Here is a 26,565-nt window from a genome sequence, read left to right as displayed (position 1 = left end):
TGTGTGATATTTGAACCAAGAATGTTTTCTACCTCCCCTCTCTCAGTCTATAGAGGCAGAAACAAAGTGCCAGATGGCAGTAGCTAAGAACAAAAGACTCCCTTTAACCCTAGCTTCCAGCCAGAGAGGTTTCTATCTGTAAACAACATTAAGATTTCTTATCCTGCCCTGCACCCCCCCCCCCCTTGCAGCCAAGGTTAAAATCAAGTTGAGAAGGGTCCAAAAAGTGAGGGCTCCCTTCTTCCACTCAACTCCTACTCATTGATATGAAGGCTCTAACTTAGGTTTGGTACATTAAAAATAATGGGGCACCAACTATCCTTCCTCTGGCATGGGAGCTGATAGTTCAAAGCAGAGAGAAGCAAATCAACCATAGGCAAACGGAGATGACATCTGGTTACAGCCACTCACTCTACTGAGTGCTCAGCTCCTAGAGATATCTTTCACAGAAATATTGCACTGGTCCCCCTACCCAGTTCGAGGGAATTTGCCTGGGGGAGAAAGGGCCATAAGGCAGATAGCTCCTAATCTCTTCCCCAGGGTACAGACTTCTGGAACAAGCATGAGGGCTCTCAAAAACAATAGAGTATGCAGGTGCACTGGCACAAGCCTGTCCCAAACACTTGGGAGGCTGGGGCAGGATGATCAAAGTTCAAGACCAGGCTGGGGATGTAGCTCAATGGTAGAGAACCCCTGGATTCAATCCCCAGTACCACAAAACAATCAAACAATGGAAGGGTTTTTTGTTTGTTTGTTTGTTTGTTTTTAAGAAGGAAAAAAGATGTATGCACCTACTAAAGCTATAACCTAGACTGTGGGTGAATTAGCTCACAACAGAGAACCAAGTAATAAGGTAACTATAGGAAAATGGAGTGGCTATGCCGTACTGTATTGCTAAACTATGATGTTTGGTAGATGTATGAAATTCATTTTCAACTTATACTATTTTTAGTATACAATGGCATTATCAAGAAGTAAACCCATCATAAATTCTTGAGTATCTGTAAAAGTATTACACAAAATAGACTTTAATAAAACACATTATAACAAAAATTAAACAAAAAACTATCAATAAACAAATGAGTCAGAAAGACATTAAAAGAAAATTCAGAAAAGCTGACAAATAGAAATAACACAATATATTAAAACTTAAGAGCTTCAACTAAAGCCATGCTTAGAGGGAAATTTATAGCTGTAAATGCCTAGATTAAGAATGAAGAAAAATTTCAAATTAATAACTTAACTTCCTAGTTGAAGAAACTGGAAAAAGGAGAGCACACTAAATAATTAGAGTAGACATTAAAGAAACAAAGAACAAAAAAATAATAAGAGAATCAATGAAATTGATATCTGGTTCTTTTGAAAAATTTAACAAAATTGACACTGTTGCTTTACAAAAAGGATAAATTATGAATAAATGTAAGCAACAAATCAGGTGACCCAGATAAAATGGATAAACTTCTGGAAAAATTAGAACTGCCTCAATAAGAAATAATCTGTATATAGCAAGCAGAGATTGAATTAGTACTCAAAAACTACCTACAAAGAAAATTCTAGAGTAGAGAAGATGGCGGCGGGAAGTGAGTAAGCCGCTCTGAGCCCCGCGCCGCGGCGTCTGAAAAGATGAGGTAAAGATCATTAAAGGAGATCTGTCGACAAAAACCCAGCACCGTGTCATGATAAGGGCCTAGGTGGAGTGAATCAGCCACTAATCCAGCCAAGGTGAAGGGAGTACAGCAGGACTTCAGCGCGAGCAGTAAGGCTGCAGCCCGAGCCGCCCGGCTCCATCAACCCCTTCTCTTTCTCCCTCCCCTTCTCCTCTCCGCCTTTCCACCTTGCTTCTTTCTCCCCAGCCGTCTCTCCTCCCAAGCTCAGTCTCTAAATTTAGATCTCAACTTCTTTCCCCCACCCCGCCCGCTCTCCTGCGTGTCCGGTACCCGGACCGCGTGGCCTGAGGCGCCGCCTCCCCTCCCCCAACCCGCACCCCCTCCCTGGGGGTCCCGAAGGCCGCCGCCGCTGCCGCCGCCGCTGCCGCCGCCTCCCACAGAGCACCACAGAGCAGACGCTTCACCGCGCAATTGAGCTGCCGAATTATATGAAACAGCTGATAAGATGAGCGACAATTTAAAATCCAAGTGATCCGAGAACACGCACTGAGCTCTGGCCCGCTGAATTCAAACTCCCGGTCACCTGCTTCCCGCAGACAAACAGCTATGACTCGGCATTAATTCATCCCGCTGAAACAACGGGTCAGCCCTTCTCATCCTACGAAGGTAAATGCCTACCGAGCCTTCATAAGTAGTGGCCACAGGTTTGAAACGGGGCTTGGGAGAGAAGGACCCACCCGTAGAATTAGTCTCCCGGCAAAGGGAAACCGTGTCATCAGACTGCTGCGGAGATAACTTTGTTGAAACAGGTGTGTGATCCCATAGCCTTGCCTCTCCACACATCGGGAAAACTCTAAGAGCCCCTCCCAGCTCTCCCCTAAGGGCACCTCCCAGCTCTCTTGTGAGTGCTTCAGCCAGCCCGAGGGAATCATAGGTGGTGCGGGTCTCGCAAGGGGAAATACCGCTCCCACCTGGGCTGATTGCTGAGGCCTCTTGCACCACCTACGGGAAGTGGATACCAGAGGGCAAGTAAAAGCCGCTGAGGATTCTCAGCCCCAAACTCTACAAGCTTAGGGTCTGAGGGAATGGCAAACTGGAAGAGTGTGCCCAGTCGTTCATGAAAACAGGGCTCCCGGGAGCAGCAGACTTGGCGTGTAGCCAGTATTGTGGTGAGAGGGGCCTGGCTAGAGAAAAAGTGGGAAGTGACTAGACACAAGAGGAGGCCCTAGACACTCAGGATTGGAGACTCGCCCAGTCTGGGAGGAGCTGCTGCACAGTGATTGGTTCCCGCGTATTGACAGGAGAAACTTGACCTGGTGGGCACAGCGCCATCTACTGGAAGAGAAGTTAATCAAACTCTAAGACTGCAGTTATTAGGTTTTTTTTTTCTTTTTCTTTTCTCCTTTTTTTTTTTTTTTTTTGATTTAGGTTTTTCTTTCATTTTCATTTTTTTCTTTCTTGTTGTTTTATTAATTTTTTTTTTACAAAATATTTTTTAAATTTTTTTTTCTACTAATTTTAACTTAAATTTTTTAAATTATTATTATTATTTTTTTTAAATCTTTTTCTTTTTTAGTTCCTATTCTTTTTCTTCTTTAGTCTTCTCATTTTTCTTATCCCCCCTTTTTTCTTGAATTCTACCTGCCTACTCTCATTCTCTTTAGAGACTTCTTCCCTTCCCTTCAAATACCTTTCCTCCCAAGCATCAAGCTAATTTATAGGAGTAAACAGTAACTCAGCAGTCAAACAGAACAAGAAACAACATGAGCAGCTTCAAAAAACAAGGAAGAAAAGGAGTACAAACAACGCAGGACAGCCTAAATATTCAGGAGGACCTAGAGTCATCAGAAAAATGGTCATATAAAGAACTCAAGGAACACCAAAGACAGATGGAATGGAACCTTAAAGAGGATACAAGACAGCAAATTCAAGCAGCGAAAGAACACATTGAGAATGCATTTCACAAACAGATAAAAGAAGAAGTTAAGCATCTTTATCAGGAGATAGAGTCTATAAAAAATAATCAAACAATAATTCTAGAAATGAAGGAAACGATAAACCAAATTAAAAACTCAATTGAGAGTATCACTAACAGAGTGGAGCAAGTAGAAACCAGAACATCAGATAATGAAGACAAAATACACCATCTTGAAAAGAGTCTAGCCAACTCAGAAAGGCTGGTAAAAAATCACGAGAAAAACATCCAAGAATTATGGGATAACATTAAGAAACCGAACTTGCGAGTCATCGGGATAGAAGAAGGTACAGAGATTCAAACCAAGGGAATGAGAAACTTACTGAAGGAAATAATTACAGAAAACTTTCCAGAAATAAAAAAGGAAACAGATATACAAATTGAAGATGCATACAGGACACCGAGCACACAAAATCACAGTAGACCAACGCCAAGACACATTGTTATGAAGATATCCAATATACAGAACAAAGAGAAAATATTAAAAGCTACAAGAGAAAGGAGACAGATTACATTTAGGGGTAAACCAATACGGTTAACCACGGATTTTTCATCACAGACACTGAAAGCAAGAAGGTCATGGAACAATGTATTTCAACACTGAAAGACAATGGATGCCAACCAAGAATTCTGTATCCAGCAAAATTAAGCTTCAGGTATGACAACGAAATAAAGATCTTTCATGATAAACAAAAGTTAAAAGAATTTGCAGCCAGAAAACCAGCATTGCAAAGCATTTTGAGCAAAACACTACACGAGGAAGAAATGAAAAACAATAACCAAAACCATCAGTGGGAAGTGCCGCAGTAAATACAGAGGGCAAGGGGAAAGACAATCATGGAGAGACAAACTAAATTTTTTTTTTTTTTTAAAAAAAGGATAAACAATCAAACATGGATGGAAGTTCAAACCACATATCAATAGTAACTCTGAATGTTAATGGCTAAAACTCTCCAATAAAGCGACATAGGCTGGTATCATGGATTAAAAAAATAAATCCAACAATATGCTGCCTCCAGGAGACACATCTGATGGGAAAAGACATACACAGGCTGAAGGTGAAAGGATGGGAAAAAATATACCACGCACATGGTCCTCGTAAGCAAGCAGGGGTGGCCATCCTCATATCGAATAAAATCGACTTCAAGACTAAGTTAATCAAAAGGGATAAAGAAGGTCATTATATACTGTTAAAAGGAACCATTCACCAACAAGACATAACAATTATCAATATTTACGCACCAAACAATGGTGCTGCGACATTCACAAAACAAATTCTCCTCAAATTCAAGAATCAAATAGACCACAACACAATAATTATGGGAGACTTCAACACACCTCTCTCACCATTGGACAGATCCTCCAAACAAAAGTTAAATAAAGAAACTATAGAACTCAATACCACAATCAATAACCTAGACTTAACTGACTTATATAGAATATATCAACCATCATCAAATGGATATACTTTCTTCTCAGCAGCACATGGATCCTTCTCAAAAATAGACCATATATTATGCCATAGGGCAAACCTCAGTAAATATAAAGGGGTGGGGATAATACCATGCATTTTATCTGATCATAATGGAATGAAACTGGAAATCAAGGATAAAAGAAGGAAGGAAAAATCCTACATCACATGGAAAATGAACAATATGTTACTGAATGATCAATGGGTTACAGAAGACATAAAGGAGGAAATCAAAAAATTCTTAGAGATAAACGAAAATACAGACACAACATATCGGAATCTATGGGACACAATGAAAGCAGTTTTAAGAGGAAAGTTCATCGCCTGGTGGTCATTCCTCAAAAAAAGAAGAAACCAACAAATAAATGAGCTCACACTCCAACTCAAAGCCCTAGAAAAGGAAGAGCAAAACAACAGCAAATGTAGCAGAAGGCAAGAAATAATTAAAATCAGAGCGGAAATTAATGAAATTGAAACAAAAGAAACTATTGAAAAAATTAACAAAACTAAAAGTTGGTTCTTCGAAAAAATAAATAAGATCGACAGACCTTTAGCCATGCTAACGAAGAGAAGAAGAGAGAGAACTCAAATTACTAACATACGGGATGAAAAAGGCAATATTACAACAGATGCTACAGAAATACAGAAGACAATTAGAAATTATTTTGAAAATCTATATTCCAATAAAATAGAGGATAGTGAAGACATCGATAAATTTCTTAAGTCATATGATTTGCCCAGACTGAGTCAGGAGGATATAGACAATCTGAACAGACCAATATCAATAGATGAAATTGAAGAAGCCATCAAAAGACTACCAACCAAGAAAAGCCCAGGACCGGATGGGTATACAGCGGAGTTTTACAAAACCTTTAAAGAAGAATTAATACCAATACTTTTCAAGTTATTTCAGGAAATAGAAAAAGAGGGAGCTCTTCCAAATTCATTCTATGAGGCCAACATCACCCTGATCCCGAAACCAGACAAAGACACCTCAAAGAAAGAAAACTACAGACCAATATCTCTAATGAACCTAGATGCAAAAATCCTCAATAAAATTCTGGCGAATCGAATACAAAAACACATCAAAAAAATAGTGCACCATGATCAAGTAGGATTCATCCCTGGGATGCAAGGATGGTTCAACATACGGAAATCAATAAATGTTATTCACCACATCAATAGACTTAAAGATAAGAACCATATGATCATCTCGATAGATGCAGAGAAAGCATTCGACAAAGTACAGCATGCCTTTATGTTCAAAACATTAGAAAAACTAGGGATAACAGGAACTTACCTTGACATTGTAAAAGCTATCTATGCTAAGCCTCAGGCTAGCATCATTCTGAATGGACAAAAGTTGAAGGCATTCCCTCTAAAATCCGGAACAAGACAGGGATGCCCTCTATCTCCACTTCTATTCAATATAGTTCTCGAAACACTGGCCAGAGCAATTAGACAGACGAAAGAAATTAAAGGCATAAAAATTGGAAAAGAAGAACTTAAATTATCACTATTTGCAGATGACATGATTCTATACCTAGAAGACCCAAAAGGGTCTACAAAGAAACTACTAGAACTAATAAATGAATTCAGCAAAGTGGCAGGATATAAAATCAACACGCATAAATCAAAGGCATTTCTGTATATCAGCAACAAAACTTCTGAAATGGAAATGAGGAAAAACACTCCATTCACAATATCCTCAAAAAAAATAAGATACTTGGGAATCAACCTAACAAAAGAGGTGAAAGATTTATACAATGAAAACTACAGAACCCTAAAGAGAGAAGTAGAAGAAGATCTTAGAAGATGGAAAAATATACCCTGTTCATGGATAGGCAGAACAAACAACATCAAAATGGCGATATTACCAAAAGTTCTTTATAGATTTAATGCAATGCCAATCAAAATCCCAACGGCATTTCTTGTAGAAATAGATAAAGCAATCATGAAATTCATATGGAAAAATAAAAGACCCAGAATAGCAAAAGCAATTCTAAGCAGAAAGAGTGAATCAGGCGGTATAGCGATACCAGATTTCAAACTATATTACAGAGCAATAGTGACAAAAACAGCATGGTACTGGTACCAAAACAGGCGGGTGGACCAATGGTATAAAATAGAGGACACAGAGACTAACCCACAAAGTTACAACTATCTTATATTTGATAAAGGGGCTATAAGCATGCAATGGAGGAAGGATAGCATCTTCAACAAATGGTGTTGGGAAAACTGGAAATCCATATGCAACAAAATGAAACTGAATCCCTTTCTCTCGCCATGCACAAAAGTTAACTCAAAATGGATCAAGGAGCTTGATATCAAATCAGAAACTCTGCGTCTGATAGAAGATAAAGTTGGCTCAGATCTACAGATTGTGGGGTCGGGCTCCAAATTCCTTAATAGGACACCCATAGCACAAGAGTTAACAACTAGAATCAACAAATGGGACTTAATTAAACTTAAAAGTTTTTTTTCAGCAAAAGAAACAATAAGAGAGGTAAATAGGGAGCCTACATCCTGGGAACGAATTTTTACTCCTCACACTTCAGATAGAGCCCTAATATCCAGAGTATACAAAGAACTCAAAAAACTAGACAATAAGATAACAAATAACCCAATCAACAAATGGGCCAAGGACCTGAACAGACACTTCTCAGAGGAGGATATACAATCAATCAACAAGTACATGAAAAAATGCTCTCCATCTCTAGCAGTCAGAGAAATGCAAATCAAAACCACCCTAAGATACCATCTCACTCCAGTAAGATTGGCAGCCACTATGAATTCAAACAACAACAAGTGCTGGCGAGGATGTGGAGAAAAGGGTACACTTGTACATTGCTGGTGGGACTGCAAATTGGTGCGGCCAATTTGGAAAGCAGTTTGGAGATTCATGGGAAAGCTGGGAATGGAACCACCATTTGACCCTGCTATTGCCCTTCTCGGACTATTCCCTGAAGACCTTAAAAGAGCATGCTACAGGGACACTGCCACATCGATGTTCATAGCAGCACAATTCACAATAGCTAGACTGTGGAACCAACCCAGATGCCCTTCAATAGACGAATGGATAAAAAAAATGTGGCATCTATACACAATGGAGTACTATGCAGCAATAAGAAATGACAAAATCATAGAATTTTCAGGGAAATGGATGGCATTAGAGCAGATTATGCTTAGTGAAGCTAGCCAAACCCTAAAAAACAGATACCAAATGTCTTCTTTGATATAATGAGAGCAAGTATGAACAGAGCAGGGAGGAAGAGTAGGAAGAAAAGAGTAACATTAAACAGAGACTTGAGATGGGAGGGAAAGGGAGAGAAAAGGGAAATTGCATGGAAATGAAGGGAGACACTCATTGCTAAACAAAATTACATATAAGAGGTTGTGAGGGGAATGGGAAAATAAACAAAGAGAGAAATGAATTACAGTAGATGGGGTAGAGAGAGAAGATGGGAGGGGAGGGGAGGGGGGATAGTAGGGGATAGGAAAGGTAGCAGAATACAACAGTCACTAATATGGCAGTATGTAAAATTGTGGATGTGTAACTGACGTGATTCTGCAATCTGCATTTGGGGTAAAATTGGGAGTTCATAACCCATGTCAATCTAATGTATGAAATATAATATGTCAAGAGCTTTGTAATGTTGTGAACAACCAATAAAAAAAATGTAAAAAAAAAAAAAAAAGAAAATTCTAGGCTTAGTGGTTTCACTACTAAATTCTACCAAATATACAAACAAATATTTAAAGAATTAATACCAACACTTTTCTAATAACAAAAGAAGAGGGAATATGTCCTATTTTATAAGGACAATATTACCCTGATACCTAAACCAGACAAAAATTTCTCAAGAAAAGATTAAAAACTCTTCATGCACACGGACATAAAAACCCTTAACAATATTTTAGCACACTAAATCCAGCAACATATAAAAAGGATTATGCACCACAACCAAGTGGGATTTATTCTATGAATGCAAAAATTCATTTGCCATTCCAAAATCAATTAATACTAACAGAATTCCAAAAAACTCTCATGATCATCTCAATAGATGCAATAAAACATTTGACAAAACCCTTTATTTCATGAAGAAAACACTCAAAAAATGAGAACTAGAAGGGAACTTCCTCAATATGATAAAGGGCATCTACAAAAAGCTTAGACTTAACAAGATATTTCATATTAAGGTACATGGAATGCATGATCTATGAAGAACTGGTCTTCAACATTTTGACACTGAATTTGCTGGCACCTTTATCTTTTTTACTGCATTCAAACAGTAAATAATATATTTTTTATTATTTGTAAATTACCCAGTCTAAGAAACTTTATTATTGTAGCTTGAACCAAGTAAGCTGACTTATATCCAGGCTGGGGATGTGAGAGGATGTGGCTCACCAGTAGAGTGCTTGCCTAGCATACACAAGGCCCTGAGTTTGTAAGAGGGTCCATTTTACCTCTTGAATATAGCCCTCTTTGTTCTGAGGTTTATTTTTTTTCTTTACTTTTAAAAAAATTTGAAATCTTGCAGACTGTGTTTCTTGCATGATTTATTACATTAGAACTCAATCACCTTGGGCTGGGGATGTGGCTGGGGATGTGGTAGCGCGCTCACCTAGCATAGTTGAGGCACTGGGTGCAATTCTCAGCACCACATAAAAATGAAATAAAGATATTGTGTCCACCTAAAACTAAAAAATATTTAAAAAAAAAGAACTCAATCACCTTAAGATATATAGAACCCCAACCCCACGTCAACTATTTCAAAACTAAATGATGCACAAGGAAAGCACAAGAAAAGTAAATAAAAAGTGCTTTGAACTAAATGATAATAAAAGCTTAAAATAGAAGACCACGCCCAGATGGCCCACACTAGCCCACATTGGACCCAGGCTCATAGTAGGCCCGGGTCCACTGCTCCAACACAGGGCAGACCCCCACTAGAGACAAACTCTGGCACAGGACCACAGCCTTCCGACCAGTGGACTACTGCGGGAGCCACGACCCAGCCCAAACTGCCCACACCAGCTGGCAAAGGACCCAGGCTGTGAGCCTCCTCCGACCAGCACACTTCCCCAAGAGTCAGGCCCCGCCCAGATCTGTCCACACCAACTTGCGCAGGACCCAGGTCCAGGGTAGATATGAGTTTGCATACCCCCGCTAGTTGGGAGCCTAAGCCTAACCCACTTCTATCTTGGGACACTGCAGTCATTGCCATAGCCTTCCCCACACAGTAGCCCCTAACTTTTTGACGACAGGGCCTAGAAGCAGCTGTATCTCAGAGCAGACATCCCAATGGGAGTATGAGGCCCACTCTTGCAGCTCCATCTCTGAAAGGCATTGCTTCCACCTTGGGGCACCTTAACTATTATCTCGAATTACCTCTGCTATTGCCGCCCACCAACCTTAGATATAGTAGCATACACTGAGGGACACTGGCAGGGTCTGAAAGCCCAATATTAAGGTGAGGTACAGACAATCTGCACGGATACTACAAGAATACAGGGAAGAAACTGTAATATCTCAGATCTACACTGCAAGAAAGGAAGACACATAAACAACATGAAAAAACAAGGGAGGAAAGTACCCCAAACAAACCAGGATACTGTAACAACAGAACCTGTGGGAGACCAACCTCGCACTTGACAGAGTTAACTCCCCTGCCAGGCGATGTGGCATCAGGCACCCATGCTGCTAGACTGCCCCGCTCTTCTAGGGTTTGAGTGACTGTGTCTTCGTGCCCAGACGTGTCTTGCCTCATGGGTAAAGCTATGCTCACCTGTTCCTTTGTAATATAATCCCTTGTCCTGTTTAGGATAGAATGTTCCATGGAAGTGCCTTGTGTATGTCCCCTTCCTAGATGTCAGTCAACCTGCTGACAGTGGATATCATAAAGATAGACTCAATCCCCTGAAACCTGACCCCTTGACTCATTTGAATAGCTTCTCTTCAATAAAAGGGGTCAGCACGTGCTCTCTCTCTCTCTCTTCCTGTGGACCCTTAAGGTCAGAGGAGCCATCACAGCGACCTCAAAGAAAAAGGTATTTGTGTCTCTTGTGTGGTTATTTTGTGCAGCCCAGTTAGCCCAGTTTACCTAGAGTGACCCGTGAGCCTTTTAGTTGTGAGAACAGAAACCCGGCAAGAACCCATGGACAACAAAGTTGATGAAATGTCAGAGGAGGAGTTCATAAGGTTCATAATTACAAAGATCTGTGAATTAAAGAATGACCTAAATGAGCAAATACAGGCAAAAATTGATCACGCCAACAAAGAGATAAGAGAGCAAATATAGGTAGCAAAAGATTACTTCAATAGAGAGTTACAGACTCTGAAAAAAAAGAAATCCTTGAAATGAAGGATACAATAAATCAAATAAAAAACTCATTAGAAAGCATAACCAACAGACTAGATCACTTGGAAGAAAGAATGTCAGATAATGAAGACAAAGTATACAATCTGGAAAATAAAGTTGATCACACAATGAAGATAGTAAGAAACCATGAACACAACATTCGAGAGTTATGGAACAGCATCAAAAGACCAAATCTAAGAGTTATTGGAATAGAGGAAGGCACAGAGTTTCAAACAAAAGGAATGTACAATCTCTTCAATGAGACAGTATCAGAAAATTTCCCAAGCATGAAGAATAAATTGGAAAACCAAATACACGAGGCTTACAGGACACCAAATGTAAAAAATTACAACAGATCTACACCAAGGCACATTATAATGAAAATGCCTAGCATACAGAATAAGGATAGAATCTTAAAAGTTGCAAGAGAGAGAGGAATCAGATCACATATAGGGGGAGACTAATTTGTATCTCAGCAGATTTTTCAACCCAGACCCTCAAAGCTAGGAGATGATGGAACAACATATACCAAGCTCTGAAAGAAAATGGATGCCAACCAAGAATCTTATATCCAGCAAAACTAAGTTTTAGATTTATGATGAAATAAAAACCTTCCATGATAAACAAAAGTTAAAAGAATTTACAACTAGAAAACCTGTACTACAGAACATCCTCATCAAAATATTCCAAAAAGAGGAAATAAAAAACAATGATGAAAATCAGCAGAGAGGTATTATACTAAAGGAAAATCTAATGAGAGGAGAAACCAAGTCAGTCACATTAAATACCAAAAACAAACAAAAATGGCTGGGAATACAAATTATCTCTCAATAATAACCCCGAATGTCAATGGCCTAAACTTACCAATCAGACATAGACTAGCAGATTGGATTAAAAAAAAGAAAGAAAAAAGAACCGAACAACATACTTCCTCCAAGAGATTCATCTCATAGAAAAAAACATCCACAGACTGAAGGTAAACGATTGGGAAAAATCATACCACTCACATGGACTGTGGAAACAAGCAAGGGATTTCTATCCTCATATCAAATAAAGCAGACTATAAAGTCAATCAAAAAGGATAAAGGACACTACATACTGCTCAAGGGAACTATACACCTACAAGACTTAACAATTATAAATATATATGCCCCAAACAATAGAGCATCTACGTTCATCAAACAAATTCTTCTCAAATTCAACAGTTAAACAGACCACAACACAATAACACCCCTCTTTCATCACTAAATAAATCTTCCATACAAAAGCTGAACAAAGAAACTATAGAACTCAATAATACAATCAATAACTTAGACTTAATTGACATATATAGAATTTTTCATCCTTCAACAAGAGAATACACTTTCTTCTCAGTAGCACAAGGATCCTTCTCTAAAACAGACCATATACTATGCCACAAAGCAACTCTTAGCAGATATAAAAAAGTAGAGATAATACTCTTTCAAATCATAATGGAATGAAATTAGAAATCAATGATAAAATAAGAAATGGGACACTATGAAAGCAGTTCTAAGAGAAAAGTTCATTGCATAGAGTTCATTCCTTCAAAGAATAAAAGGTTAACAATAAATGACTCAACATTACATCTCAAAGCCCCAGAAAAAGACGAACAAATCAACACCAAAAGCAGAAGACAGGAAATAATTAATATCAGAGCAGAAATCAATGAAATTGAAACAACAACAAAAAAAAATTGAAAAAATTGACAGAAAAAAAAGTTGGTTCTTTGGAAAAATAAATGAAATTGACAGACCCTTAGCCATGCTAATGAAGAGAAGGCAAGAAAACTCAAATTACTAACATAAATGATGAAAAGGAAATGTCATGAGAGACACTACAGAAGATAATCAGAAATTATTTTGAAAACTTGTACTCCAATAAAATAGAAAATATCAAAGGCATCGTCAAATTTCTAGAGTCATAATTTGCTCAAATTGAATCAGGAGATACACAATTTAAACAGATCAATTTCAAGTGACGAAATAGAAGACGACATCAAAAGTCTACCAACCAAGAAAAGCCCAGGAACAGATGGACACATAGCCGAGTTCTACAACACATTTAAAGAACTAATACCAATACTCTTCAAATTATTTCAGGAAATAGAAAAAGAGGCAGCACTTCCAAACTCATTCTTTGAGCTCAATATCACCCTGATTCCAAAACCAGGCAAAGATGCATCAAAAAAAGGAAAACTTCAGACCAATTTCTCTAATGAATATAGATGCAAAAATTCTCAATAAAATTCTGGCAAATCGAATACAAAAACATATCAAAAAGACCATAAATCACAATCAAGTGGGATTCATCCCAGAGATGCAAGGTTGGTTCAACATACAGAAATCAATAAACATAATTCATCACATCAATAGACTTACAGATAAGAATCATGTGATCATCTCAATAGATGCAGAAAAAGCATTTGACAAAATACAGCACCCCTTTATGTTCAAAACACTAGAAAAATCAGGGATAAGAGGAACATATCTCAACATCATAAAGGCTACCTATGCTAAGCCCCAGGCCAACATCATTCTAAATGGAGAAAAATTGAAGGCATTCCCTCTAAGAATTGGTACAAGATAGGGATGCCCTCTTTCACCATTTCTATTTAACATAGTTCTTGAAACTCTGACCAGAGCAATTAGACAGATGAAAGAAATTATGAATATAGATGCAAAAATTCTCAATAAAATTCTGGCAAGGACATAGGAAAAGAAGAACTAAAATTGGCACTATTTGCTGATGATATAATTCTATACCTAGAAGACCCTAAAAGTTCCACCAGGAAAATTTTAGAAATAGTAAATGAACTCAGCAAAGTAGGAGGATATAAAATCAACACCCACAAATCAAAGGCATTTCTGTAGATCAGTGACAAATTCTCATGGAAATAAGGAAAACTACCCCATTAACAATAGCCTCAATGGGGCTGGGGATGTGGCTCAAGCGGTAGCGTGCTCGCCTGGCATGCGTGCGGCCCGGGTTCGATCCTCAGCACCACATACCAATAAAGATGTTGTGTCTGCCGAGAACTAAAAATAAATATTAAAAATTCTCTCTCTCTCCTCTCTCACTCTCTTTAAAAAAAAATGCAGCTTTGACTTCCTATTAAAAAAAATAAAAAATAAATAAACTTTAAAAAAAAAACAAAAAAAAACAATAGCCTCAAAAAAAAAATGGGAATCAATGAAAGAGGTGAAAGATCTATATAATGAAATTACAGAACCCTAAAGAAAGAAATAAAAGGAGATCTTAGAAGATGGAAAGATCTACCTTGCTCTTGGATAGGCAGAATTAATATTAGCAAAATGACCATAATGGGCTGGGGTTGTGACTCAGCAGTAGAGCACTCACCTATCATGTGTGAGGCCCTGGGTTCAAACCTCAGAACCACATAAAAATAAATATAGATAAAGGTATTGTGTTCAACTACAACTAAAAAATAAATATTAAAAAAAATGACCATACTTCCAAAAGTACGATACAGATTCAATGCAATTCTAATCAAAATCCCAATGACATTCCTCATAGAAATAGAAAAAGCAATCATGAAATTCATCTGGAAAAATAAGAGATATAGAATAGCTTAAGAAATACAAATCCTTAGGAAGAAGAGTGGAGCAAGTGGCATCACTGTATACAGAGCTTAAACTATATACTACAGAGCAATAGTAAGAAAAACAGCATGGTATTGGCACCAAAACAGACTGGTAGACTTAATGGTACAGAATAGAGGACACAGAGACTAACCCACAAAATTACAATTATATTAGACAAAGGTGCCAAAAACATACATTGGAGAAAAGATAGCCTCTTCAATCAATGGTGCTGGGAAAACTGGAATCCATATGCAACAAAATGAAATTAAACCCCCTATTTCTCACTATGCACAAAACTCAACTCAAAATGGATCAAGGACTTAGGAATAAAACCAGAGACCTTGCATCTAATAGAAGAAAAAGTAGGCCCTAATCTCCATCATGTGGGATTAGGCCCCAAAGTCCTTAATAAGACTCCTTTGGCGTAAGAATTAAAACCAAGAATCAATAAATGGGATGGATTCAAACTAAAAAGTTTCTTCTTAGCAAAAGAAACAATCTGTGAGGTGAATAGAGAGTCTACATTTTGGGAGAAAACTTTTACTCCTCAACATCAGATAGAGCACTAACCTCTATGGTATATAAAAAACTCAAAAAGTTAAACACCAAAAAAAAAAAAACAACCCAATCAATAAATGGGCCGAGGACATGAACAGAGACTCCTCAAATAATGATATATAATCAATCAACAAATGTATGAAAAAATGTTCATCACTGCTAGCAATCAGAGAAATACAAATCAAAACCACTCTTAAGATTTCACCTTACTCCAGTCATAATGGCAGCTATTATAAAGACAAACAACAATAAGCTTTGGCAAGGATGTGGGGAAAAAGGTACACTCATATACTGCTGGTGGGACTGCAAACTGGTGCAGCCAATATGGAAAGCAGTATGGAGATTTCTTTAAAAATTGGGAATGGAACCACCATTTGACCCAGCTATCCCACTCCTTGGTGTATACCCAAAGGACTTAAAAACAGCATACTATAGGGACACTGTGTCACATCAATGTTTATAGCAGCACAATTCACAATAGCTAAACTGTGGAACCTAGATGCCCTTCAGTAGATAAAAGGATTAAAAAAAAGTGGCACATATACACAATAGAATATTGCTCAGCAATAAAAGAGAAAAAAATCATGGCATTTGCAGGTAAATGGATGGAGTTAGAGGAGATAATAATAAGTAAAGTTAGCCAATCCCAAATAACTAAATGCCAAATGTTTTCTTTGATATGAAGCTGATTCATAGTGGGATAAGAAGAAGGAGCATGGGAGGAAAAGGTGAACTCTAGATAGGGCAGAGGGATTAGAAGTGAATGGAGGGGGCATGGGGTTAGAAATGATGGTGGAACATGATGATCATTATTATCCAAAGTACACATATGAAGACATGAATTGGTGTGAATATACTTTGTATACAACCACAGATATGAAAAATTGTGCTCTATATGTGTAATGAGAATTGTAATGCATTCCACTGTCATATATCAATAATAAAAAAATTATAGAAAAAAAGCTTAAAATATCAGGATCTCTGAGATGAAACAGTACTCAGATAAACATTTATAACTTAAAGTACTTGTATCATAAAGAGGCTAGAATAGGGCTAGGGTTGTGGCTCAGCAGTAGAGTGCTCCCCTAGCACATGCGAGGTCCTGGGTTTGACCCTGAGCACCACATAAAAATAAATAAATAAAATAAAGGTATTGTGTCCAACTACAACTGAAAAAAAAAACTTTTTAAAAAGAAGCTAGAATAACAATCAAATTATTTTCAAATAAAGTAGTAGTAAGGAAAAAGTAAGAGTAGGAAAAGAAATATATATAATAGAGAAGAGATAATACAGCTAAAATTTAATAAAATCAAAGAAGTCTAATTAAAAAAAAAAGCAAGAACACACATGGAAATGGAAAGGAAGCTATCAAAATAACCCTAAAGATGCTACAAATATATTAAGGTAATATTACAATTATATGCCAACATGTGAGAGCTTATATAATATAGTCTGTATTAGAGAAAGATAAGTGTGTTGCTGATAAGAAAGTGTATTCAGTCATTGATAGATGAAACATTCTATATGTCTGTTAAGTCTAAATTATTGATTGTAGTATTTCATTCTAACGTTTCTTCATTTAGGTTTTTTGGGTTTTTTGTTTTGTTTTGTTTTGTTTTGTTGTGGTGCTGGGGATTGACCCCAGGGCCTTGTGTTTACGAGGCAAGCACTCTACCAACTGAGCTATATCCCCAACTCTCTTGTTTAGTTTTTGTCTGGAGGATCCATTCAGCAGTGAGAGAGGTGTGTTATAAAGTAAAGTCACCCAGTATTATTGTGTTGGGGTCTATTTGATTCTTGAAGTTGAGGAGGGTTTGTCTGATGTATGTAGATGTTCCATTGTTTGGGGAATAGATATTTATGATTGTTATGTCATGTTGATGTACAATTCTCTTAAGCAATATGCAATGTTGCTCTGATGCTTTTTTTTTTTGGTAAGGCTGAGGATTGAACCCAGGGCCTTAAGCATGCCAGGTAAGCACATTATATCCCCCAACCCTATTATTAAAGGGACAAGTTCTTCTCTCCCCTCTTCTCCCCTTCTCTAACAAGATTAGGGAGATAGTGTTATCTTTTCTTCCCCAACACACCCACCACAGGAAGGAGATATCTGCCAGAGGATCTAAGAAGTGAATTTCAACACACCTACAGGGCACACCTGGAATCATAGGATTTGAATAGCTTCTTTAAAAGCCTTGTTTTCCCTGATGGACAGAATCACAGCCTCAGGGGCAGGAGTCCCCTGTGTTTCTCCTTTGCTAGCAAAGCAATAAAACTTCTTTTCCTTTTTTTCAAAACCATGTCCTCTATATTAAATTGGCATTAATTAGCACTGGGGAAACAGGATAAGCTTTTGGTTACAGGTTCAATCCCAGCACCAAAAAAAAAAAGAGAATTTATTTCCAACTTCAAAATTTTTGTTGCCATTTTCTTTTTTCCCAGTTCTTCCTACCTTTCAGATAAATACATTAACAAAATTTTCCATCACCAATTTCTTTTGTGATGTTTCTAGAGAAAATAAAATTGCATGCATGGATTTCCTTACTTACCTTTGGATAAAGGTTACTGAACAGAAAGGTTGGTACACAAATGTAATCTACATTAGATTCACCCAGACTTTTTGTATCCATAAAAATTTGATTATTTTAACATGACCTCTAAATGATCATATGTCAGAATAATCCATATTTTCTGGAGGAAAAAGCCTATCTAGAGAAGAAAGGAAATGGTTTCATTGATAGGCAATAAGATTTTTAGAAAATTATTTTAATACTTTATCTGACAATGAAGGTACAAAATAGAAATCATTGCCAGGTGTGGTGGCACAAGCCTGTAATCCAAGTAGCTCAGAGGCTGAGGCAGGAGGACTGGAAGTTTAAAAGCCAGCCGCAACAATTTACCAAGGCCCTAAGCAATTTAGTAAGACCCTGTCTCAAAATAAATCAATTAAAAAAGGGCTGGGAATGTGGCTCAGTGGCTAAGCACCCCTGAGTTCAATCCCTGGCACAAAAAAAAAAAAAAAAAAAAAAATTTGCTGAAGAATGAACTTACTCATTTAACATAGCTTAACTGAGAACACAGAACCATGCAAGACTATGCATAAAAAACAGAGCTGTAAACTAAATTAATAGCTATTTCACTTGGCCACTAAGTTTTGAGCAACTGTTGTTACACAGCAATACACTAGTACAACTAATTATGTTCTTTTTTGAGGAGTGGGTGGGTACCAGGGATTGAATTTAGGGACACTCGATCATTGAGTCATATCCGCAGCCCTATTTTGTATTCTTTTAGGAGACAGGGTCTGACTGAGTTGCTTAGCGCCTCGATAAATTGCTGAGGCTGGCTTAGAACTCTTGATCCTCCTGCCTCCAGCCTCCTAAGCCACTGGGATTACAGACATGTGCCACTGTGCCCAACCCCTAATTTTGTTCTTTTTGCTATGACGACAGATATGAAATAAAAACTGGGATATATCACATTTTTAGTGAAATACTAAAAATTTAATAGATTACTAAAAATAAATTTACAGTACTATTTTAATTTTTGATGCATGTTCATATGACACCATACCTAATAATATTTTTTCTTCATTTTGGTCAGAATTTAGCAAAACGGAATGGATAGTAGGTACTCAACTACCTATTAAAGTATTTACAAGTTAGTGGAACCTATGTGTTATATCCTAAAAGTAAAGTCATACTCATTTTTCAAAGTTAAAGCACTAGGTACTTACTGAAGATTTGTTATGATATATTATAATTTATAGATTTTAAGTTAAAGAGATTAAAGATTGAACATTACTGTTACGAGTTTCAGTTTTTATAATCTTAGCATTATTATGGCTATGTGGATACAGAACAGAGCCACAACTTCCAGGAACTATTCCTTCTAAATACTCATATTGAGTACATTGAAATTTATGTACCAATACTTTACCACCTTTCATATAATTCTTTAAAGTATAGAAGAAAATAGAAAAAGTACCTTTGATCTTATTCCGTAGATATTTTAGAACTTCTTGAGTTCCTTTCTGAAAGGGCAGAGAAAAAAAAACATGCATTCACCAAGAATACCTTGCAGTTTTACGGATCAACATATATACATTTACAATTCAATTGAAAGATAAAGAGCTGAATTTTAAATAGTTACATTTATAATTTCTCTCCGAATGGTTCTCAGAGGATTTCCTTCTAGTGCCAGGAATTTCAAATGTAGGTTTCCCAATGAACAGGGCAGACTACAAAAGATTAAATTGATTTCAGAGAAAATGTTAAATATAAATCTAGACCAACCAAATAGTTAACTATAAATTAACAGCATATGACAAACAATATAATATAATAGTCTCAAAAAATGCCTACATAGGCCTAAAATGTTTTCCCTCAGATAAATGCTAAACATATAAAAGAAAAACCAGACATATCTTCAAAGTTGTCATGATAAAATTGCTAAAAAAGAATGTTAGATATAAAATATTTGCTAACTCAGTCAGAGAAATGCAAATCAAAACCACCCTAAGATACCATCTCACTCCAGTAAGATTGGCAGCCACTATGAAGTCAAACAACAAGTACTGGTGAGGATGTGGAGAAAAGGGTACACTTGTACATTGCTGGTGGGACTGCAAATTGGTGCGGCCAATTTGGAAAGCAGTTTGGAGATTCCTGGGAAAGCTGGGAATGGAACCACCATTTGACCCTGCTATTGCCCTTCTCGGACTATTCCCTGAAGACCTTAAAAGAGCATGCTACAGGGATACTGCCACATCGATGTACATAGCAGCACAATTCACAATAGCTAGACTGTGGAACCAACCCAGATGCCCTTCAATAGATGAATGGATAAAAAAAATGTGGCATCTATACACAATGGAGTACTATGCAGCAATAAAAAATGACAAAATCATAGAATTTGCAGGGAAATGGATGGCACTAGAGCAGATTGTGCTTCGTGAAGCTAGCCAATCCCTAAAAAACAAATACCAAATGTCTTCTTTGATATAATGAGAGCATCTATGAACAGAGCAGGGAGGAAGAGCAGGAAGAAAAGATTAACATTAAACAGAGACATGAGATGGGAGGGAAAGGGAGAGAAAAGGGAAATTGCATGGAAATGAAGGGAGACCCTCATTGCTATACAAAATTACATATAAGAGGTTGTGAGGGGAATGGGAAAATAAACAAGGAGAGAAATGAATTACAGTAGATGGGGTAGAGACAGAAGATGGGAGGGGAGGGGAGGGGGGATAGTAGGGGATAGGAAAGGTAGCAGAGTACAACAATTACTAATAGGGCATTATGTAAAATTGTGGATGTGTAACCGACGTGATTCTGCAATCTGCATTTGAGGTAAAATTGGGGGTTCATAACCCACTTCAATCTAATGTATGAAATATGATGTCAAGAGCTTTGTAATGTTGTGAACAACCAATTAAAAAAAATAACATTATATAAAAATATATATAATAAGAAAAACACTAAATTAGTAAAGTTGCTATGAAAATAGAAACAAGGATAAAGGAGTAGAAGCGAGTAACAACACCTGGATTTGGGCTTAAAATAAATGGGATTCCCTTAGGCATTAAGGCAGGAAAAGGGCATTTTAGGATAAAGAAACAAAAGGAAGGGGTGGCGTATGTAGCGTTTGATGCAGTCAGAAAGCAGGATACCTAGAACAGCGAAAGAAAGAAAGAAGCAACCAAAAGTAGTTTCAGCTTCAGACACCCTTGATTGTTTTACCAGAAATTTTGGACTTTCTCTTTCAATTACTGGTTTGAAGACAAGATGTACCAAAATCTTCCCAGGATTTATTTTTTAAACAAAATAAAACAAACCGTAGGGTGTCATTGTAAGAGATTCTAATTCATTCGTACCTCAAAATATGTATTATTTTTCCCCTTACTTAAGGCCTTTTAAATGATTCTAATACTCAGCCGTATTTGAGAAAACAGTGCTATGGCAATCGAAAACTATCAAAGCTTCTCAAGTAGATGAATGATTAGATATTTTTATTTTATAGAAACTATTCTGGTAACAGTGTTAGGAACCAGTATTTTAGTTAGAAGAAAATTTGAAGGGGTGGAATATGACAAGAATTATTAGTATCTCAGAACTATATGCTTTGAGGGAAGGAAAAAAACTCCTAAAAATATACTAAAATATGATTATGTTGTAGGCCCTTTATCTCCAGAGCTCTAGAGAAAGAGGAAAATATATGTGAATACATTTTCTGATATCAGAAAAATTGAAATACATTTTATGACATTAAAAATATTTGTACCAACCATTTAGTTTTTGTTGAACATCTGCTTCCTACTGCTCTTATGCAGTAGACTAAATAAAACCACCAAGGAGAAAATTTTACATGTTAATATTTGTAAGAAGCAATAGATTATTTTATTCATGACTGGAAAGATAAACACTTTTATAGATATTCAGGTTACTGCTTAATTCTATCATATATGTATGAAAAGGTGATCATTATCCAAGTATTCAAATCAATGGTCTAAATATGCCGTAAGTACATTGTGGAAACAAATGTTACTTTTAAAAATATTTATTAAAATATACACATAAAAGAAAATCTGCCTTGCCTAATTTTTTCTTCTTTTGTGAATAGTACTCGATATTTCTGGCATTCAAACTTAAAACCTCAGACATCCAGTTGATATATGATCTGAGTCTGTATATATAAAATAATTCCATTTCTAAATATGATGTTTTATGACATTTTATGATTCTTTGCTCACTACTCTGCTTCTCTCCATGTCCAACATAATCAGCTGCTAAATACAATTTATTCTAATTCACCACACATATGCCTTTTTCTTTTCATTCCCATTGCTTTCAAAATTTAGTTCCTCATTACATAAATCTATACAACTGTCAATACAAGCCATTGACTAAAATGTGTTCCTTAGTGATAACTACTAAGCTAACAGCTTTTAGATTTCCTACCTATAAAACCACTCCTATTCAATGTATTATTGATTGTTATTTGCTGAGAGCCATTGCCAAGTAGGAATGACGCATGGCATGACCCAGGTCATTTGCAGTGACATTGCATGTAAGGTGACCTTGCTCAAGGACCAGGGCGGATCAGGGTTTAGGGAGCTCCTTAGGTTTAGGGCGGTTCCAGGTTTAAGGTGTATCCTGCTGGGAATAGGGCGTATCCTGCTGGGAATAGGGCGTATCCTGCTGCCTCCAGGCACCCTCTCCTTGAGTTCCCCTTGAGTTCTCATGGGATTCAGAGAGTATTTGGGATTCAGAGCCTGGTGGAGAGCATGGATTTTGCCCAGAACCTGTGCGTAGAGTGCCGGTGACAGTTCGAGAATAAAGAGTTGCTGTTTGAATCTACAAGGTGTGAGTGGCTCGTGATTTTGTGCCCAGCCAGACTGCGGCAGTTATTGTTTTAATATTATACTCAAATTAGCCTTGTACATAGTCTTTCTATAGCACTTAAAATGAAAACTGTTTCTTCAAGGGTCTCTTCCATGTGGCTCACCTTAGTTTTCAAGCTCAAAATTTTTACAAGCTCCCTATGTGCACCTTATTTAGAATTCCCAAAGTTTTGTTTGTGCTGTTTCCTCCTGCCAAATGTATCATCCTCACTACCTTACACATGAACCTGAAACTTCTATTATATAAAGACCCAGTATAACTAAGATGAGGTGTAATTCTGAAAGTGAGTATGTTCTTACATTTTGTGTTCTAGGCAATTAACTTACTTTACCCTAATCCCAGTCTTGAAGAACATCTGAAAAAGTTACTACTATGAAGTGTGCCCTGATTCCTCTTAGTGAACTGTAAATCCTTTAACCCCCCAAAGTGCTTTATATTCCTCTAATGGCTTTACATTCATTTAAGAGATCCAAGAAACATTTATAAAGCACCTTCTATATGCCAAAGACACTGATCTAAGAGTTGGACATAATACAGTGAAAAAACACATAAAAATCCAGCCTGCTGGGAGCTGTGTTGGCCAAATAATATTGTTATATTGTGTGCTTGTATGAATACATAACAAGTCCCGCCATTATGTACAACAAAAAAAATGTGGACCAAAAATCCAGTTTCCTTAGATTTTAGTTCTAGTGAATTACAGTAACTTGTTTCTACTTCTATAAATATATCAAGCCAGCTGCCAAGGATGAAATCTAGTTAATCTTTCTTTGTAGATAATATCTGCTCAATAAATATTTAGTGAATTCAAGATTTACAAAAGGATCTCATGTATTGTTTTACAAATATTTTAATTAATAAATTATGACTAAATACAAATATAACTTCTATTAATTTGATCTATTAACTTACCTACTAATGTCATTGTTGCTTAAGTCAAGCCTTTCCAAAGACTGTAGTAGTGTAATTTCATCTGGAATAGATTTTAACTTGTTATCCCTCAGGTCTAGCACGAGGATGGAATTCAGATGCTTAAGATGTTCTGCTCCTAACATTTCAATTTGGTTTTCACCTACATGCAATTCCTAAAAAAAACAAAGATCAGCCATACACGTTTCTTATTCAATTTTATATTAGATAATGAAAATAAAATTGTGGGTACTCTTAACTTGAAATCATGGAACTATACATTAGAAAAAATACAACTTTCTTATTACTATGGTACATTTTTAATTTCATTTAAGCTATTTTACATATAAAGAAAAAAGGCAAAGAAGAATATCTTCAAAAAGGTTCTGGCAATAGAAAAATAATTAAAGATGAATCTTGCAGAAACATCAAGTTTACAAAACCAAAGTAGAGAAATGATTTACTAGCTACATTTATAATATTAATAAAAGCATAAGTCTAAAAAGTACAATGATGAAAAATTAGTTTCAAAACAAATCAGTTCCAATCAAAAAATTTATATTTTAGTGAGTTCATGTAATGTTACCATTAATGATAATTATACACATAGGTATCCCATTAACAGAATTTATAATTATCAGTTGGAAAATTAGCTAATTTAATTAAATGAAAAATTTTCCATTACCATTTTTTTAGATCACTGTTATCTTTCTATTTAGAAACTCTTTTAACACTAAAAGTAGATATAAAGAAAAGTAAAGCATGACAAATTTTAAACATAATTATAATGCTATATTCTTTTTCTTTTTCTTTTTTTGGTACTGGGGATTGAACTCAGGAGCACTCAACCACTGAGCCACATCCCCAGTCCTAGTTTGCATTCTATTTAGAGACAGGGTCCTCACTGAGTTGCTCAGAGTCTCACTTTTGCTGAGCCTGGCTTTGAACTTGTGATCTTCCTGCTGAGCTGCCGGATTACAGGCATGTGCCACTGCACCTGGCTATAATGCTATATTCTTCTTTTTTTTTTTTAATAATATGTTTTAATTGTAGATGGACACAATATATTTATTTTTATGTGGTACTGAGGATCAAAACCCTTGCTTCATGCATGCAAGGCAAATGCTCTACCACTGAGCCACAACCCCAGCCTAACCCATTATTCTTTTTTTGTGTGTGGTGCTGGGAATTGAAACCAGGGCCTTGTGCATGCGAGGCAAGCACTCTACCAACTGAGCTATATGTATCCCCAGCCCTCTAATGCTATACTTTTTTTTTAATATTTAATTTTTAGTTGTGGTTGGACACAATACCTTTATTTATTTATTTATTTATTTTTATGTGGTGCTGAGGATTGACCAGGGCCTTGCACATACTAGGCAAGCACTCTACCACTGAGCCACAACCCCAGCCCTCAGTGTTATATTCTTAAAGCCAAAATAAAGTAATTTTAAACAGATCGCATAAATGTGAGAGAAGCCAACTTATAGCATTAAGTAAATATTTCGTACTAGTATTTCAGGTCTCCCATAGGATAGTTCCAACATACCATGTTACCCTCATTATATAGTATTTCTCCAGTTATGAACTACTGTAAGGGTAAAATTTCTAAGCTGATTCTAAGCTGCAAAAGTCTGAGTTAAAGTGTAAAAGACTAGGGCATGGTAAAGCTTCTAGATTGCAAGGCCTGGGCTAAAAAGTAAACAATTCCCCTGCTATCCCCGGAACCTGTAATGTCTGTAAAGTTGTTGGGACAATGCGGGAGCTGCTCAGTAAATATCTCCATTGATTCCCTGGTTGTTTAATAGCTAAGGGCTCCAGGTAACATGGCACGTAGGCATCCAGGCCCCAGAACCAATCAGTTTGAATGTGTACCCCACTTAGAAGTGACCAATCACCCCTACCCAAACTGTTCCCGCCAATGAATGGACTAATCATGTATCAGAATTGTTGTTCAATTTCCCCGTGCCTCATGATGATTTGTTCTGATGTATGCAAAACACCCCACCCTCTCCAAAAAGTGTACTTAAGCTCTGCTTGACCTCTGCTCTGGGCTCTGGGCTGCTCTCCCTTCTTGAGTGAGCACAGAGTCCCAACGCGTTGGAACGGATCCCTAATAAAAAATCCTCCTTGCAATTGCATGAAGCTAGTCTCGTGTGGTCTTTCCTTCTCCGACGTTTCGCCGGACCCTTACACTACTAATCAGGTGAAAGGACCAAATACCTATTTTTAAAAATTATTTTGTTTTAAAAATCTGTTACTAACAGTATCATTAAAGTTAGTAGTCACATTAAAATTCTAAAAAGTACACACACACACACACACACACACACACACACACCATTGCTTATAACACACATGACCAAAAGATTAGGTCCTTTAACAAAAATTCATTTTCATAAGCAACTTTTAGAAAATATACAGTTACTTAGTAATATACTAAATAGTACCTTCAATAGTCTACATGAAGGAAATTCTGGTAGAACACGCAATTTATTCCTCCGCAAATAAAGCAATTCTAGCGATTCCATGCCAGCCAATTCAGGAGGTATAGTTTCCAAGAGATTTGAATTACAATCCAAATGCTTTAATCCTGCAATATATATTCAGTGAAAATAAAATGTTTAAAAAGAAAAAAATTGGTGTATGATTAT

At 36.8% G+C, this 26,565-nt stretch overlaps 1 protein-coding gene across 2 annotated transcripts in view; it reads right to left on the bottom strand.

The window, feature by feature from the left end:
- Positions 1-26,565, bottom strand: part of LRRC40 (leucine rich repeat containing 40) — a 66,468-nt gene that overhangs the window by 24,338 nt on the left and 15,565 nt on the right. For both annotated transcript variants that reach the window (XM_081307486.1, XM_081307485.1), the window contains 4 exons: positions 26,362-26,504; positions 23,915-24,087; positions 19,752-19,839; positions 19,587-19,632 (listed from right to left, as the gene is read on the bottom strand). In XM_081307486.1, coding sequence (XP_081163612.1) covers positions 19,587-19,632; positions 19,752-19,839; positions 23,915-24,087; positions 26,362-26,504 — 450 coding nt within the window. The remainder of the gene's footprint in view (positions 1-19,586; positions 19,633-19,751; positions 19,840-23,914; positions 24,088-26,361; positions 26,505-26,565) is intronic.

This window comes from Spermophilus citellus, assembly GCF_964194105.1.
Source record: "Spermophilus citellus genome assembly, chromosome: 9".
Lineage (NCBI taxonomy): Eukaryota > Metazoa > Chordata > Mammalia > Rodentia > Sciuridae > Spermophilus > Spermophilus citellus.
This window is presented reverse-complemented; position numbering and strand designations above follow the sequence as displayed.